The sequence below is a fragment of the Solea solea genome, chromosome 15 (assembly GCF_958295425.1).
Source record: "Solea solea chromosome 15, fSolSol10.1, whole genome shotgun sequence".
NCBI classification, from domain to species: domain Eukaryota; kingdom Metazoa; phylum Chordata; class Actinopteri; order Pleuronectiformes; family Soleidae; genus Solea; species Solea solea.
Window position 1 is genome coordinate 25,162,414 of NC_081148.1, and position 18,878 is coordinate 25,181,291.

At 41.1% G+C, this 18,878-nt stretch overlaps 1 protein-coding gene across 17 annotated transcripts in view; it reads left to right on the top strand.

Moving 5' to 3' along the window:
* Positions 1–2,237: 2,237 nt before the first annotated feature.
* Positions 2,238–18,878, top strand: part of LOC131473967 (calcium-activated potassium channel subunit alpha-1a-like) — a 168,300-nt gene continuing 151,659 nt past the window's right edge. For all 17 annotated transcript variants that reach the window (XM_058651629.1, XM_058651624.1, XM_058651631.1 and 14 more), the window contains exon 1: positions 2,238–2,724. In XM_058651629.1, the coding sequence (XP_058507612.1) occupies positions 2,416–2,724 (309 nt within the window). In that variant the 5' untranslated portion in view covers positions 2,238–2,415. The remainder of the gene's footprint in view (positions 2,725–18,878) is intronic.

Below are 18,878 nucleotides of genomic sequence, written 5' to 3' on the forward strand. Positions count from 1 at the left end.
TGTTAAAAAGACCAATAAACACATGAAATATGCTCTAAAACTGAAGGTAAACTAGCTGTGTTTTAAATATCTAATAATAATTACAAGCATGTAGAAAAAGACAGATAACCAAGTGCTTGCTAACTACATTACCATTTAGCTAGCTAGCATAGATATCTAGACAGACAGACAGATATATAGATAGATAGACGGACAGATAGATAGCCAATTAGCTTGCTAACTATAATAGCATTTAGTTAGCTAGTGCAGGCAGATATCAGCATACATTTATTTTTCTTCCCATTTCATACGAAGCTAAGACGTGTCGCTGTGTCATCAGCGCGAACATGAAATTCTTAAAGTCGTATTATTGATATTTATAGTAAATAAAAGCGAAACATAAAACTTGAGGTTCGCCAGCGACGACGGACACTGTATCATAAAGTAAACAAAGTCATCTAACACATTTAGCATGAAGTGTGAAATGGTGACACCACCAAGTGTTGAATTATGACATTTTAAAAATAAATACGTGAGGATTATATATATATATATATATGATATGTGTCCCTCAATAGTAATTTATTACGTGGGAAATGTCGGCGGTCTCGTACAGGAATAACTTCTGTAACAGAATCTTTAAACCTGCTCGCTGTGAAACACCGATGACAACATGAACTCTTCAATCATGATGAACACGAGACACACCAGAGATTCTCATCACTCACATATTTGCTTTTCTTGCACCAAATTCCAGAGAGAAAATCAGCGTTTGTCGCTCATGTTTAGCTCACAGTTCTGCTGGTTTACTCCTGATTATTATTTTAGTATTTGCTGAGTTTGTGTCACTTGTGTACATTTAAAACACATTAAATAAGACATTTGAAGTTCACTGTTGGAGGCAGCAGTGGATCAACAGCTCCTGTGTGCTGTCGAGGAAAATTGGCGATTTTTTCTATGGACTTTGGTGCAGGAGAGTGCGGTTGATTCTTCAGTGACAAAAACTTCAGTTTCCTGTTACAAAAAGTGAACTAATTGTGAAGTAAAGTGGCAAAATATGTTGTTAAGATATGAATTATGTGCTGATTTTATTCAGTGAGTCAAACCAGTTGTTCAGTTTCAAGATGGCGGCCTCTGTAAAGCAAGGCCCTCACCTAGACTACATGAAAACACAATTATTATTATTTTTTAGACATAATACATACATACATATAAACATACTTATGGCTAGCATACAAAATGTAGGTTAATAAATGTTACACACTGTACCTTTAAGTCATTTTTACTCTTCTGCATTTCCAGATTTAACATCATTCTAGTTTTTACTCATGTTTGAATGTTTTTATTTTTTTTATTACTGTGTTGAAACGATTCTCCACAAATTAAGTATTATAATGATCATAATTATCATAAACGCAGTGGTCCGACGTTATTTTAGCCTTTCATTACATTTTTTTAAATCATGTTTCATCATCATCATCATCATCATCATGATGGGCGGAGACTCTGTTGTTAAGAAAAATCAATAAATCGTCATCGCGATTCTTTTATGACACTGTCGCAAAGACATGTTTTTTTCTGTGTGTGTGTGTGTGTGTGTGTGCATCTTTATTATTAGCACTTGGCTCCGCCCTCCTACCTGTAACCCCCGCCCCCCCACTCTCTCTCTCTCTCTCTCGCGGATCTGACAGGCGCGCGCTCTCACTCAGCTGAGTCGTTCCGTGCCAGGTCTGCAGCAGCAGCAGAGGACAGAGGACAGAGGACAGAGACTGGATGGAGACACCGTCCTCCACAGCGCTGCTGCTCCTTCTTCTTCTTCTTCACGCGACATTGTGGACACGTGACACCTGATCAAACAGTTCATGTGTGTGCGTGTTTTTTTGAAAACTGCGTGTGTTTTCTGCGCGTGAAGACAAAGTGACATCGTGATTCTCGAGCCTCAGACACTTGTTATTCATTTTTTTGAATCATTTTTATTTTTTCTGGAAAAAAATGTTGTCGATTTAAGTAAAAATCGAATGATTTGAAATCGCGTCGTCGTCGACGGCTGCTGCTGCTGTCGTTGTCTCGTGCCATGGCTGCCAAACCACAGACGCACAGAGAACGACACTCCGTGGATTCGTCATTATTGCGGATTTAAATTTTTTTGACGCGTGCGCTCCCCGCGTGCGCGCACGCCCGCCCTCCGATTTAAACAATTCTGAGTGAAAACAAAGAAGAAGAAGAAGGAGAAGAAGAAGGAGGAGGAGGAGAAGAAGAAGGAGAAGAAGAAGGAGAAGAAGAAGAAGGAGGAGGAAAGTTTGTGTGTGTTTTGTTTTTGGATAATTGAGTGTGGTCGATAATCTAGACTAGCGCTGGGATTAACAATCATTTAAACTGGAGCATGGCTGGTGAGTGGGGCTGGAGACGCTGGCGCAGGCTCTCCACGGCTCCTCCATGCTAGCTGAGGCGGGCGGCTCCGTTCCCCATGGCTCTATGAGGAGCAGCAGCGACATCAACCGCGACAGCAGCAGCAGCAGCAGCAGCAGCAACAACCCGGACTCGTCGATCTTCTTCTCCAAGATGGAAGACGTGGTCATCCCGTTCTCGTCGGAGGTTCCCTGCGACAACAATGGCCAGCGCATGTGGTGGGCTTTCCTCGCCTCGTCCATGGTGACGTTCTTCGGGGGTCTCTTCATCATCCTGCTGTGGAGGACACTCAAGTATCTGTGGACTGTCTGCTGCCACTGCAACATCAAGCCCAAGGTGAGTGTCTTCACTCTGCTGGACTTCAAGGTTGTCTCTCTTCTCGTTCAAGTTGCAGAAATAATAAGAAGCAAAGACAATTGTGTGTTTTTGCTGCTGCCAGGGCTGTAGCAACAGGGTTGGGGGTATAAATATGCCCCCCCCCTCCTCAAAGCTGACAGGACAGGGGCACCTGAGATATGAACATGTGAAAAATATTGATGTAGATCGATGTTGGAGATGTTGGGTTTTGAAGTTTTGTTGAACAGTGTCTGTCTAAAGTTCTGAAGGGTTGGAAAAAATTCCCCATGGAAAGTTTCCAATACAATTCCTGAATAATTCCCTAATCCCATTTAAATGTTTCTGTAAATTTATCTGGTATTTTCCGCAACTTTGCCAACCCTAATGTTGGGTAATTGGTCTGTATTTATTATTAGGGGACGCACGATGTTTGACGTTTTGCTGATATATTGGAGGTGATTTTGCCGCGTGTGTGTGTGTGTGTGTGTATACTGTATATATACATACATACGTATAGTCTGTATTTCTGGTTTTGTCCAGAAAACGTTGAAAAATGTTGATTGAACCTGAAAGAATAACACAAACTAAAGTTCCCAATCCCATTGAAAGTTTCTGGAAATTGACTGTGGCTCTATCCGCCCCTTTGCCAAACCCAATGTGAGGTAAATGATAATTGGTCTGTATTGATTAGATATTGGACTATTAACTGGTGTTTACTTGTTGCTCTGCTAGCGGAGGGAAACTGGAACGATGAAGACCTGGTCCTGTTACTGTTAGTAGTTTTCTTGTCATCTGTATCTAAAGTGTTTGAACTTGTTGCTTCGAGCTCCGTAAACTGAAGCTCTGTCGTTCTTTTGTCGTAGTTTTCAGGGTTTTTTTTTGTCTATTTTTTATAAAATGCTGTAACTCTGGTTATTGTCTCTGGTCTGAGGACATCTGAAGTCCTGCTTCTGGTTTCACTGGTCTCGTTGGCTCGTCAACGTTACCTCAGCATTTCTTTGACCACAGTTGTTGTGATGAACGTCTAAAACCATTTTATAGACACTACCTGGCTAGAAGATGTTCATGTTTCTCCAAGACTTTGCAAGACCTCCTGGTTCTCCTGAGGACTTCAGGTCGGCGTTCCTGATCTTGCAAGGCTGGTTTTTCAACTATCAAACAGTGGAGACAGCCCCCCAGTCTTCTCACGATGTCTCTGAAGGTGTTAAATTATGGGTAAAGTAATCATCCTGTAAAGTTCTGCTTTAAAGTAACACAGTCTAGAACAGTGTTTCCCAGTCCCTGGTCCTCCAGGACCCACTGACCTTCATGTTGTAGATGTTTCACCTGCTCCAGTCTCTCACTTCAGTCAGGTGAAACATCTACAGCATGCAGGACACGTGACCCTGAGGACATGGATTGAGAAAAACTGTTCTAATTGAACAGCTTCAGAGTCTCTGTGAAGGTTAAATGTCTCGTTGCGAGGAGAAAAACCAGTCGTGCAAGATCCGGGTTGCTGCCGACCTGGAGTCCTCAGAATCTGGAGGTCTTGCGAGGTCTCAGGCCTCGGCTTTACTGTACCACGGCATGTCTTCCCTGGCTCAGTCAAACAAACGCACATGGTCAGGAGACGGGAGTTTTTACAACAGTGAGGATAGAGCTGGACCAGGGGTGTTAAACATACGGCCTGCAGGCCAGAACTGGCCCTCCAGGGGTGGTCCAGACTTTCAAAGTTGTGTTTTCCTTTTCCTCTGCTTCTTTTTTGGCGGCTCTGCCACGAGCAACGTCTGGAACAACATTATCACTGCCCGGGTCTTTTCCACACCCAAGAATTTGCGATTTTGTGGCCGTAGAATTGTCCAAAAAAATGTTCTGCTCCCTTTTTGTCCAAGATAACTTTTAACTCTCCATATCTGGCAGTTATTCAACTGTTTAGGAGTTACAGTACTGAGAAGCTATCGTAATGACAAGTATATGAGTGCAAAAAGCTCCGTACGTCCATCTTCTACCACTTCATCCTCCACATGAGGGTCATGAAAGGCGGGGTCACAGCCCGGACAGATCGACAGTCCATAGTTTTTGAATTTTCTAGATGTCACAAACGGTCTAGCAGTTACGGTAATGAGACGTACACGTCTCAGTCGTTGTCGCGGCAGCAGCTCGTCGTCACGACGGCAGCAGCTCGTCGTCACGGCGGCAGCAGCTCGCCGTCACGGCGGCAGCAGCTCGTCGTCACAGCGGCAGCAGCTCGTCGTCACGGCGACTTCTCGGGTGAAAGTAAACATCGTCCGGGGGCCGAGCGCCAGCTTCATGTAACCAAACGCATGATCCGGCACATTCCAACCGGTGAAACCTGATGACGTTCACTGGGTCGTCTCCTGCTGAGCCAATGACGGCGAGGCTGTGCGGCCCCCCCCCACACACACACACACACACACACACCGTGTAACAACTATTAAAGGGCTGGTCCGGGTTATTTCTGGAGTACGGTTGTTTGAGGCACTGACACATTCACAGTCAGCCCAGTGCCGACTCTGCCCGGGCGAGCTGCGGGGTGACATCCCAGAATATGTCTGCAGCTTCATCTCACAGTTATACAACATTTTTTTCCACCACTGAAACGCAGAGGTTTGTTTCTCGCACCAAACTCCAAACAAAAGCCAGCGGTTTTAACATCGCAGCACAGACGAGCTGTGGATCCACAATGAAATGTGTTTGAAATCATTAGTGTTTTTTATATACGTGACACTAACGTGGCAGAGGGAGATAAAAACACACGTTTTCTCTGCTTATTTTAAAATGACGTTGAAATGAAGATTTAATGTCACAAACACTTTCTTAAAGACGTTATAGATTTTATTAAGTGATCTTTCAGTTGATTGGCTGAGTCTGGAAAGAGGCGTGAGCAAAGGTTTGTGCTTGTTGTAGTTTTCTCATAATGGCGTCGAATGACTTTCAATGAAGTTAATTTGAGCCGCGTTAAACGATCACACAGTGGAAAAAAAATCTTCACTTGGGACAGAAACTGTCGTCAGTTTTGTTTAGACTAGGGGGCGTGGCCTGTAACTATGAAAATCCATGTGGGAGATGAGACAAGACGATGTCAATATGGATCTGATCACTCGCAGATCCATATTGCAGTAAATAACGTGCACCGTTGGTGGAGGATAGAGCTGCAGCTAATCTGTTGATCGAGTCACCGTTTGGTCCATAAGTGATCCGTGTTTGTCAAACCTGGAAATGACGACGTCCTCAAACGTCTTGTTTTTGTCCACAAATGAAAATGATTCCCTTTTAATGATTTCTTTCTTGTATGGAGCAAAGAAACAAAGACAATATTTACATTTAAGAAGCTGAAACGGTCAGAATTATGTTTTTAATCATGAAAAAAAGCCTCAAACTGATAAATCGATTAGCAAAATACTTGTCGATTCATTTAACCAGCAATTAATAAGTAAGAGTAATTGTTTGAGCTCTAGTTGAGGAAGATCAGGATAGTGCAGTCAAACAAGGACTAACATATGAGGAAAATGTGAAAAGAAATGTGTTTGTTGGGATTGTTTTTTGGGAGATTTAGCCGGGGTTTTCACTCAGATTATCAGCAGCCGTGTACCTGGTTACGTCCTCCAACTACACCTGAAACACCGCAAACTGTCCCTTTAATGCCGAGCTTCCATGTGTCGGGGACAAAAGAAAACAAAAAAACCTTGTAAATGTAGGAAAAAACAAGGGCAACTGCCAGCCACGATGCTCGGGGAGACCTGCGCTAACCATGAATCACGGCTGATTCACACGAGGACTGAAGCCCACTGTGGACGTGACTCACACGCTTACTCTCTGTGTGTGTGTGTGTGTGTGTGTGTGTGTGTGTGTGTGTGTGTGTGTGTGTGTGCGTGTGTGTGCTTCCCTGGCTGAACGCGGGGTCATCTGATGGATGATGTTGTTCACAGTGTCATGTTTGGTTTCATCACACAGGCTGGAAATGAGATTAGTGTTTTAGAATCTGAAATATCATCTAAATGTTGAAAAAGAAAGTCAGATTTCATTATTTTTATGTTCTATTAATAAACATCATAATGTAAATATGTCACGTTGTAGCCTGAGGCTAATTTTCCGCCCGTCACGGCTCTGCAGTCGTCGTTTATAGCCAAACGATTCTATATGAATGTCTCATTGATGTTTCTTCAGTCTGAAGAAGATGACGTTTAAAGATCACGACAAACCGAAAATTAGGTTTTAACACGTTTTTGTTGTAGGAAATATTGCACTATATGACTTCCTGCCTTTTTCCAATGGCAGGAAGTCATTTTACGATTTTGATCAAATTTCCAAGTCGTGTTTTATTGACGTCAACGAGAAGTCGATCACAGTCGAGAAGTCGGGGAAAGTTAAACTTGTAAAACTTGTGTGTATATATACTGTATATATATATATATATATATATATACACTATATGTTATTATCTGTCCGTAGTTGTTGTTGTGCTCACGACTCCCTGAGTTTAAATTCTTCACCCCGTCTTCAAACATCCATATTTCAGAGTCTGAGGTTATGAAATGAAGGCATTCAGGTTTAATGAGGCGTCCATCTTGTGCCTGCAGACGTGTATCTGGTTACAGGTCACCTGTTTTTGAAAATGAGGGAATGAAAGCACACGTTCATCTGTATCCTCGTTGTTGTTGTCGTCGTCGTGGTAACGCAGCGTCCTCCTCCTGTTGGGTGACTTTGGTTGATTTGACACTTGGCTGCAGACGGTCGAGGCTCGTTAGGAGCATTAAGAAGAAGGAGAGAGGAAACTGGATCTGTGTTCAGCTGACCGCCATGTGTCACAAACAGGATTCATGGAGTTGGCGTGGAGGCGGCGCACTCACTCACTCACTCACTCACTCACTCACTCACTCACTCACTCACTCTCCGTCTCGGTCACTACTGAGAAAGTGGAATCAGTGCCGAGGAAACACAAGTGGAAACTGTGAGTGAGACACGGGAGGAAGTGGAAACACGGGGTGTGAAGGTGATGAGGAGGAGGAGGAGTTAGCACTCACACACAGCTGTGTCCTAATTCTTTTTTTAATGGCCGTCGTCTCTGTCAGGATTAAAAGCGAGAGGTTAAAGGTCATTAAGCTGAAACTGAAAGAGAAGTAAGGATCCTCTGGAGTCTGTTTCATGTTATTTAATGACGATTTTTCTTTATACATGACTTTTTTTTATTGAAAACACTTTATATAATAAGATTACAGTACGTGTTGATAAGAACAATCACTTCTAATTTAATATATTTATTATTTTAAAGTTATACTCATCTAGATCAACTTTTAACTTGTACTTTTTAAATGCGTGTATAATGTATATATAATGTATAATGTATACGGGACAGAACCGATATTTTTATTAGAATAACATTTTCTTAGTCATCTAATTAATACAAATTATGCATTATTTCTTGTAAAACTTGATAAATGTGACTTAATGTCACCTAAATTATGTTTTTCAAAAATTATAATGGACAAAATTATTGGCCTAGATTTCTAAAATTTGGCATCAACGATAAAAAAAAAAGAAATTCAGGTGACTTTTATCTTTTACTTTTTTCAACTTTTAAAATCCAATAATTACTCACAGTAAACGAGTCAGAGGAGAGAAAAACCAGACGTGACGATGTGTTTAAAAAAAGCAACAGAAGAGAAAACCAAAATGAAAGTTGTATTGATTTTTCCAAACGTTGAGCTGGTAATGGTGAGATTTATGGCATCATTTATGAGCTCGGGGCTTTTTCTTCAACATCAACCACACGCTGGTCTGATTTGATTCAGTTTTTATCACTCAGTACGTTTACAAGCAGAGTTTAATCAAGGTCATTAAGGTCGTAATGACAACGATTGTAGTCAATTGTCTGTCTTAGTCAGACTAAGACAATGGGACCAGTCTGAAGAAAGACGCAGATTTATAATATTTATATTTTATATTTTAGTCGGACTAAAGTGTTTATATGACATGAAATGAAATGATCTTTTTTTTGTGTACCAAAGGTGGTACAAGTACCGGAGTTTAAGCACCTTAACTCTAGTGTGTGTGTATATATACATATATACAGTACATATGTGTGTGTGTGTATATATATACTATATGTATATGTATATATGTATATGTGTATATATATATATATAGTAGTATATACACCCACCTTTAGCTCAGTGCAGCAGGTCGATGCTGTAGCTCCTGCTCTGAGAACCTTCAGCCTCCTCTTCCTCCTCTTCTTCAGCGTCACCCCCTTGAGCTGCAGCACACAGTGTTGTACTGTACTGTCAGCACTGTACACATGTTTGTGTCCGAGCAGCTCAGTGAGCAGGTTGATGGAGCAGTGAACCAACGATCCACTCCAGATGCCGGTTCTGGTTTTTCTTGACATCTTTCTGTTCTATATACATTGTAGTTTTCTTATTATATACTCACTACTTCTATCTGGGGCTGCAACTAATGGTTAATTAATCATCAATCGCTAATAAAGTGTCAGAAATCTATAGTTAACTTGTTAAGACAAGAAATAGTTGAATTACACATTTAAACCTGAACTAATTCATTAGTATTTTAGCTTATTAATGTCACTTTATTTTTCGGCATATCAGATATTTCTTTAAAAGAACTTGATTTTATATCCTAGAATAAAAACACTACTTTTGCTGATGATGGGGATAAAAATATATGACAAGAAACTAATGAAAAGTAATGAAAAACCCATTTTTATGACTTGGATAATAGTTAATATTTCATATTTAATAGTTTCAGGTCTCATGTTGAAGGTGTGACTCATGAGTCATTCTTCTTTCTGGACTCTAATCCCTAATCCTCGGAGCCTGATTTGATGACCATCTAGGGAAAAGTCCAGAGTGCCGGTGCTGATGTGTGTTAATCCACAGACGAGCTCAGGCCATATATCAAACCCTGGACTATGTATATCACGCTGTCACACTCGTACGTCTTCTTTGGTCCAGTCACCGGACTATTAAAAGGACGCCCGCGCCCCAGGAAGTATTCGCGGGTCAAAGTTCAGAGGGGTCGGGGGCCCCGTACCTGTGGCTCCAGCAGAGCGACGAGAGCCAGACTGGAATTTCCATCATCACTGGAAACATGTGATAGAGTTAAAGTCACCTGATCTTCATCCTGCAGAGCGGGGAAGCTAAGCCTACAGAGGCTAAACCTACAGAGGCTGCAGGCCTGCAGGAGAGAGATAGCATGCTAAGCTAACCACCGAGATCATGGCTCATGGTTTCCAGTGGAGCAGATTTTTCCCCTCAGCTGTTGTTGTCCTTAAAGAGCTTAACACCAGTGTGTGCGTGGTTTCTGTCATAAACACTGACCTTGTCAGGACCCGTAGTCCTCATGGAGACAAAACCTGGTCCAGATGAGGCAGAACCTCCTTTCTGAGCAACTGGTTAAGTTTAGGACTAAGATTTGAAATGTGGTTAAAGTTAGTAATGAGGCTCTGTTTTAATGAATGGAATTCAATGCAGAGTCCTAAGAAGAGTATCTGCACAAACGTGTGTGTGTGTGTGTGTGCGCGTGTGTGTGCGCGTGTGTGTGCGCGTGTGTGTGCGCGTGTGTGTGCGTGTGTGTGTGTGTGCTGTCATGAGTTAATTTACACAGTACAATAATTACGATTCATTAGAATTGATAATTGTTCATTTATTTTCCACCAAAACGTAATGATCAGTATTTCTTCAGACATTAACTTTATCAAGCTATATCTATATCAGTCTAGCTAAGCTAGTTAAATAACTTGTCAACCAGCTATTTGCCTATTTAACTATCTTAGCTAGTTAGTTCACTAGCTATTTTGCCAACTATCTATCTCGTAGTTATATAGCGTATTAGTCATCTGTCTGTCTGTCTGTCTATCTATTTATCTATCTGTCTATCCGTCTAACATCTGGCTAACTAGTCAAGTATCTATATGGCTTGTCAGTCAAGTATCTGACTAACTAGCTAACTAGTCAAGTATATATCTAGCTTATTAGTAAAGTATCTGTCTAACTATCTAGCTAACTAGTCAAGTATCTGTCTAACTAGCTAACTAGTAAAGTATCTGTCTAACTAGCTAACTAGTCAAGTATCTGTCTAACTAACTAGTCAAGTATCTGTCTAACTTGTCGTGTGTGTGTGTGTGTGTGTGTGTGTGTGTGTGATTCAGGCCAAATATCAGAATTTTGTCTTATAAATTGTCCGTCATACCGCCCACCACCATGTGTACCTAATAAAGTGGCAGATGAATGTTTTTGAGGAAGAAGTTTCTTGATTTGTTGAAATAAAGACATAAAAAACGGATTATTTTCACACACACACACAGAGACATGAAGCTCCACATGAATGTGTATGAGGTCAGTGAGGCTCAGTGAGCTCTCCATGGTGCTGAAAGTCAGCAGAAACAGCCCGACCTCCTTCAGTATATTCACTTTATGAACCGTCATGTTTAAAACATGCGGCAGCAGCTTCTCACACTGTGACACACACACACACACACACACACACAAGATAATCCCACTTTATAACTGAACCACACATTTAAACATTATTATATTAGGATTATACAAGAGCCAGAGTCCTGACTGACATCAGTCAAGTCATTTAGAGAGACGTAACGGCTGAATTTAGGCCATTAATGGGATTAACAATAGACTCACTTTATAACATCTACACCAGCTTGTGTCTGCAGTATCTTAGGAATGTGTACTTTACTTTATCTCATCGTTAGACACTTTGTAAACCGGTCACTCTCCTGCACCAAACCCCATTGAGAGAATCTGCGTTTTTAGCTCCCAGACACACAGGAGCTGCTGGTGTACTGCTGCCCCGTGTGGTCAGTTTGTGTCACTGGGGCCGCTCGTGAGTGCTGTGACCTGAGTGAGTGTAAAAACGCTGTGTAACTGTGAGATAAAGCAGTAATAATAATAATAAGTCGTAATTTTGCGACTTCCTTTCACATGATGTTGAATTTTGCAGCTTTTTTTTCTCGTGGTTCCTTGAAAATGACAACCGTGATATTTGTAGACACTAAAAAAAGAATGTAAAGATTGTAATAAGAGTGCATCTTTTCCCCTGAGGAGAAAAGCCTCAGCACATTTCATGGAAATCTGCTTATTAGATGACATCATGCGTGTGAAGAGTGAAGACATTTTAGGCCCGAGGCGGCTCTGGGATTTCATTTCCTCTGGGAACATAAATGTATTTGCTCGGTGTCTGAAAATTGCTTCAGTAACAAGAAAGTTTTCCCGTGATGAAATTAAGCAGCAGTGAAGAAGAAGAGTCAGAGAAAATGTGAAGAAAGAGGTCAGGTAGTAAAATTATAATTTTACTACAATTATAATTATATTATAAAAAATATATATTTTTTATTTTCCACTGAAAATAATGAGGCTTATGTTTATTTATTTATTGTTCCTTTAAAGTAATCTGTGGAGAAATCTCCTGCCTGACGGTGCACATCGTCTTTAACACTCGGCTAACTGTAAACACGCTGCATTCAAGGACTCCATAATGGCTCATTTGCTTTAGTTTCCCTGTGAGAGGAGACTTAAGAGGTTTAGAATAAGACAGACAGGAGTTTGTGGCATAAACACAGCGAGTGGTAATGGCCTGTGTGGTGTTCAGGAAGTGGGCGTTGCATTTAAAGAAGTGCACCATGCAGAGCTTTTAACGGAGACATTAACAAATTACATTAAGAGTCAGGAATGAGCAGTGAAGTGATGTTAAACAAAAGTCTGATAAAGGTCTTTTTTTTAATCAATCCTCCTCTGTAGCTACAACAACTCATTTAAATGTGAAACATCCAAGAAAATATCCACAAATATCCACTTTTTTTTAAGTCTGTTGATGAAACAACTTGTAAATGAACTAAATTGAAAATAATAATAATGTATCTTGTTGTTTAATTGCCTTTTCTGACTGGAAGCTAACATTTGTAAACGACTCACTTTCCTGCACCAAAGTCCACAGAGAACAATGCAAACACAGGAGCTGCTGGTCTGCTGCTGCCTCGTGTGGTAAGATAAGAAAACTAGGAAGATTAATATCATTTGCTTGTCAGCTTATATTAGGCCAGACTTTTGTGAAGTGGCTCAGTTTGTCAGTGACAGTGGACGTCCGTGTCCCCGGTTTGTCCCCAGCAGCTTTAAACTGTCTCTACCTCATGTCTCTGAACCATGCCCGTCTTCAGGGAGTCGGCCCCTGCTCACAGCTCTGTATCTGTGGCTCGGGTTCTGCAGCAGGCGTCTTTCACGGGTCTGACAGCGTGGGGGTCAGGGGTCAGAGTTGACGAGGGTCGCGGGGGAAGTGACGCGTGTCTGCGTGTTCTGGCATGACGGAGCGGCGGCGAGCGGGAACAGAGACGCCGGCGTCTTCCGAGATGAAACCCGAGCGATGCCGGCTGCAGCGGCGCGGCCGTTTCCACCTCCTCCTCCTCCTCCTCCTGTGGGAGCAGCTCCGGCCTTTCAAGATGGCTGCTCTGTAATTACCGCGGCGCTCAGCCTCTGACCACGGCCGCCGTGCTCCCTGTCCATCAAAGCAGAGCCGTGTGTGTGTGTGTGTGTGTGTGAATACAGGATTTCTTTGATTTAAAAATGCATGCACACAGATAAGAAGACAGAGCAGAGACACATGGCCTTCTTATAAATAGATAAAGAGCCGTGTTCCGTCTTCAGGTCCAAAGAAAGAGAAGAGTCTGTGTTTGTTGCACTGCAGCTACTTTAAAGAGCTAGTTCAGGTTTTTTTGTGATGAAACTCAGACGAAGCAGGCAGTGAAAACATGGTGTTGTATGACATATGAGTATTAAGGACAAAATACAGAGAATAAAGTCGTAATATTATGAGAATAAAGTAAAAAAAAAAGTGTAATATTAGGAGATTAAAGTCGTACTATAATGTAAACTGATTTTTCGCTTAATCTCATTTTTAGACTGACATTATTGTCAGAAAAATGAAGTTTGTGTCACTTTTTAAACCGCCGCACTCTCCCACACCAAAGCCCATTGAGAATATCAATGATTTTACCTCAGGGCACATGTGTGTCCTCTGTCAGTGAATTTAAATGTTATTTTGTTAACTTTAGTGTTCGAAATCCTTCGTTTGGATTTTTTCACAATGGAGTTTGGTGCAGGAAAGTGAGCAGTTTAAAAAGTGACAAAAAGCTGTTTAACAGCGAGAGAAATCCCATTCTTAAGGCTTCATAGACTCAAACTGGAATGAATTTTATTATGTGTGTGTGGCTAAAATCAGTTTTCCTTTGTGTTGCCGCTGACCTGTGCTGATTTCCAGTTTTCCAGTTTGTGTTTGAGTGCTGTGATGTCTTGAGTTTTCATCAGTCTGTGTAGCAGCCGCCCAGCGCTGGCTTTGATGTATAGAGATTGCAAAGCATAATGTGATTTATTGCTGTCTCATGGTCGGCCTCAGAACTGCACTCACACACAAGCACAGAGAGCCTCTGTCAGGAGACATTTACAGTGTGAAGACGTCACATGTGGTGTTTATTTTTAAATTTTTTACCTTTGTGTGCCGTGTCTTTCATCAGGAGGTAAAAACAGGACACTTTGAAAAGAATCTGTCCTGGAAACAAGTGAACTGGGTTATCTGGATGTTGTCATGGGAGCAGATTTAAACGAGTGGTTTGACACTTTGGAGACTTGCCAGGATTTAAACATGGATTTAAGCTTCCCTCTGGTGCGGTTTATTCCTGTGAAAAGTCTGAAAAAAGCTTTCTGACATCCATCTGGTTTTATTTCCAGGTTGTACGGCCCAAAGATTTGGTGCAGTAGCGTTCCTCCCATGATGCCTCGCGTCTACGAGCTGTCAGAGTTGCTATGCGCGTCCATGAATAGCCAAAAACATGATGTCCTTATAGAAAATACCTTCATTTATTCATATTTCCCATAACGTTAGCACATCGTGTGGTGTTTGGCATTTCCATAGCAAGTAGCGCCGTGACGTCACTTGAAAAATCCGATTTTTGGGGGATTTTTATGGACTTTAGGAACGTTTTACATAAATTAAGCTCAGTGAATGGAAAATATAGCATATAAAGATCTATAAAAACTTATGTATATGTCTATAGGTTTCTGTTTTCATTTTAGTGGCTATTGAGAAAATTGCTTTTTGGGCTGCATGAGTATTTTTTTGTTGCAGTACCACAATTGGCCACTGGCTGTACAAATAGCATATAGTCCACCTCAGAAGGGGGATTGGTATCGAGAACTGGTTCGGAATTGGTACCCGTACTAAAATATTGATAAGCATCTGTGTTTTCTTTGTACATAACATTCAGTAATATGATGGATGGATGATGGATGGATGGATGGATGGATGGATGGATGGATGGATGGACGGACGGACGGTGCTGGGGAAACTTGACTGTCAGACCTCACAGCTCAGTCTCCTCCTAACTCGCCGTCTCATGTGGCAGCGGCGTTATTACTTTCTTCATGTCACAATAAATGAACTCTGATCCTCTGGGAACCAGAAACCACGGAGGAGGTCGCGACCTCGCGGGAGGTGAAAGCCAGTTCAGGCTCTTTATGAAAGTGAGACTCGAGCGACACAAAGGGTGACATGTAATCTGAGGTCATCGCGAGTCAACCTCGCCTCCTAAAGATAATAATCCAACAAAACACATTGCATTTTCAATGATATTGGAAAGACAATGTGTCATCTCTTACTCTTCATATGAAATAAACACAATTTATGTGAATTCATTACATTTAGAGGCAAGTGTGGGATTCCCAAACAGTGGTTCGGGACCCACAAATGGGTCATGGGAGATTTTTTGGGGTCCCCAAACAAATTTTTCACTATAATATAAAACAAGCCGATTTTTGAATCTTAGCTATGAAGCTATCTAGCTAACAAGCCAATTTGGAATCCTTTTATTTACCTTTCTTAGCTAGCTAGCTAACAAACCAGTTCTCTATTGTCCTATCTTAACTAGTTAGCTAGCAAACAAGCCAATTAGGAATCTATCTTATTTTCATATCTTAGAAAAATAGATTCCTAACAAGCCAACTAGTAATCTATTTATCCAGCTATATAAAATATTCATGTGTATGTAACGTATTAGATAAGCTAACTAGTGCAAACCTAGATAAAATCCTTATACACTACATCACAAATCCACAATATACCATGCTAACACCTTGTATTGTGATATTTATTCCACAAATAAGTGTTTTATTTTTATTTTCTCAGGTCTTTACAAAGATGTTATATGTTTTTGTTTTTTTACTCTTGCACTTAAAGATGGGAAAACTCTACTACGGCACTAAAGTGTATTAGCTTCATTGTGGGAACATCAACATCCCTGTAGCGCCTTCTACAAACAGTGCTTTTAACGGCTGCTATTCCTCCTGTGGGACAAATATAATAATACGGCCGAGCTGCTACAGGTGGATTCCTTCATGAATAATGGAGCAGCCAGTGTGTTGTTGGGTTATTGTGTGGACACCGATACTGTCGCTGCATTATTAATTGGACAGAGTCTTTGCTGGGAGGTGGCATTCTTCTTTTTTATCCGCATTTATATATTCATAAATCAATAAGTAAAAAAAAAAAAAATCTTTTCAGCTGTTTTCCAGGAGCATACGTGGTGTCATACTGCGCTTTTATCATCTTGTGAATATAGAGAGAGTGGACGAGAAGGACGAGGAGGAGGCGGAGGGAATTATTTCAAACACCCAGGAATTCTGGGAATGACCATGTGGTCTCCTGGAAGTACCCGGCAAAACGAATCCCACTTTTAATAGAGAACAACATTTGTAGGGCGTGAGTGGGCGTTGGTTAAGACGGGAGAAGAAGTGTCCTCACAGGAAATGAAACAATGAAACGTCCCCAGTTTCTTCTGTAAGGAACAAACTCTTTCATGTTTGGTTTTTGGGCCAAGTTAAAAATATATGCTGAGATAATTCTGCCCTCAGGAGACTGGATTATATAGAAGCTTAAATAAAAAACAACAACAGAATTTGGTTTCCACTATTGCTATTTTTGATGTTAGCTATATATAAACTGCGCATGGGGAAAATACACCATGTCTATGAAATGTATACTGTAGTTTATGAATGATCTCCATAGAACTTCACGTCTGGTGTTATTATCTCTTCAAAAACACTAATAATGTTGTTATTTCTCCATAAAACACTTTAGAAACACTAGTAATGGTATCATATCTCTTTAAAACACTGTTTAAAAATGCTAGTTTTGTTTATTTAAAAAACACTTGAACCATAAATTATGATATTATATCTCTTTAAAAACACTGGTGACATTATTATATTTCCTTAAATCCCTTAAAAAACCCTCGTGTTGTCATTTCTCTTTAGAAACCCAGGTTTCTCCCTCTCTCACCCAAACACTCTTGTACCAGACAGAGAGAAGCTCTGGTGTTTGGTTTCTTCTCCTTCTGCGTAATGTTTTTTGTTTTCAGGCACGCTGGAGTCTTCGTGGTCTGCCTTTGTTGAGCCGGGGTTTAAAATAACCCGGGGGGTATTTGGCAGCGGCTTAGTCGCAAGTGCAGCACACGTGATTGAATTAGAGCGTCGTCCCTTATAGAAGAGGTCCTTTGGATATTTTCCATCAGCGTCTCAGTCCTGACGGCGTCTCCTGTTACTCCTCTGTTGTTCTGGCAGAGTTAGTCGTGGCTGCGCTGGTCGACGAGTAAAGCAAACCCTCACACATTATATAGGTTAGAACGGTGTTTCTCACACTGTGGTACGTGTACCACCAGTGGTACGGGAGCTTCTTCTGGTGGTACTTGTAGAAGAGATCAATATTTAGTAAAGAATGAAAATGTTTGTCTTCAGTGTTCAGGATTTTTAGGTGTGTCTGAAAATATGACTCCATGATGGACTAGAGCAGTGGTGTCAAACTCATTATAATTCAGGTGCCACATACAGCACAATTTGAGCTCATGTGAGCCTGACCAGTAAAAGAATAGCATAATAACCTTTGAACAACAAGAAGAAACTTTTTTTCTTTTAAATTTAACGAAGTATCTTGTTATGAACAACCGGGAAAATAATGCAATTTTGACAATATTATGCCTAAGTTTACCATTTACACGTGTGTATTACAACTTCTTACAGATCACAGTGGCTATACAGTGGTATCTGGAACTAAAAAATATAGTATTTCACATTATTATTATTATTATTATTATTATTATAATACATTTTCACAAATTCATCCTGTGCGCCGGATTGGACCGTCCAGTGGGCCCGTTCTGGCTCGTGGGCCAGAGAGCATGACTGTAGCTAAACTAACACCAACATTTAGAAAATATTGCTTCTTTCTTTTGATATTAGAGCTTAAACATTAACATTTTCTACAAGAACTGACAAGCGCTGTACATAGTCACGGCCCCCACTAAAGCTGGTCGACCAGAATGCGTGTGTGACAGTGCATTAGGATGATGGGACAGAAGTTCTCCAGCAAAGCAAGTACATTTTTAAAAACTTTTCTACTTTTTTAATCATTTAAATTTGGTGAAGGAAATGTGAAGCACATTTCTTTGTGGGGGTAACAAAATCAGAAGAGATGTTTTTATCTCTTTAAGCTAGTTTAAGCTAGACCAAGCTGTGTTGGTCTTTGAATTTAAGTGAATTGGTCCTGGAAAGTTCTTGAAAAGTCCTTGAATTTGATGTCAACCAAGGTGTGGGAACCCTGTGTTCGGGGAAAAGCTTCGGACTGTATTTTGAGTGGCAGCAAGTTTTAAGAGATCAAAAACCTTGAGATTCCAGGAATGAATGACGCAGCATGTGAAGCATGCGGCCGGCTCTGGTTCGGCTCCAGAGGTTTAAGCGAGGTACAACTGCTCGGTCGCAAGACGGGATCAGAGTAAAGCTCAGTCGGAGTAGTAGCATTCTGGAGCCGCTGTGGCTCTGCTCTGTCCTTGTCGTTGACATTTCCTTGAGACTTGGCCGCTGCGTCTGTCGCTTGACTTTATACCAGTGTCTTGTAAAGCCCGGGCTACGAGGATTGAGTGTGCACCAAGGTTACACTTGGACTATTTTTCACCCTCCACCTGGCTAAAAATAACGTGATGGTATTTTTGGTATTTAGCCACCTGCATTACTACATCACCCGTCGTTTTCCTTTTGAGTCCAAACAGATGGACACAATGTCTGCTCTGGTAATTCTAATTT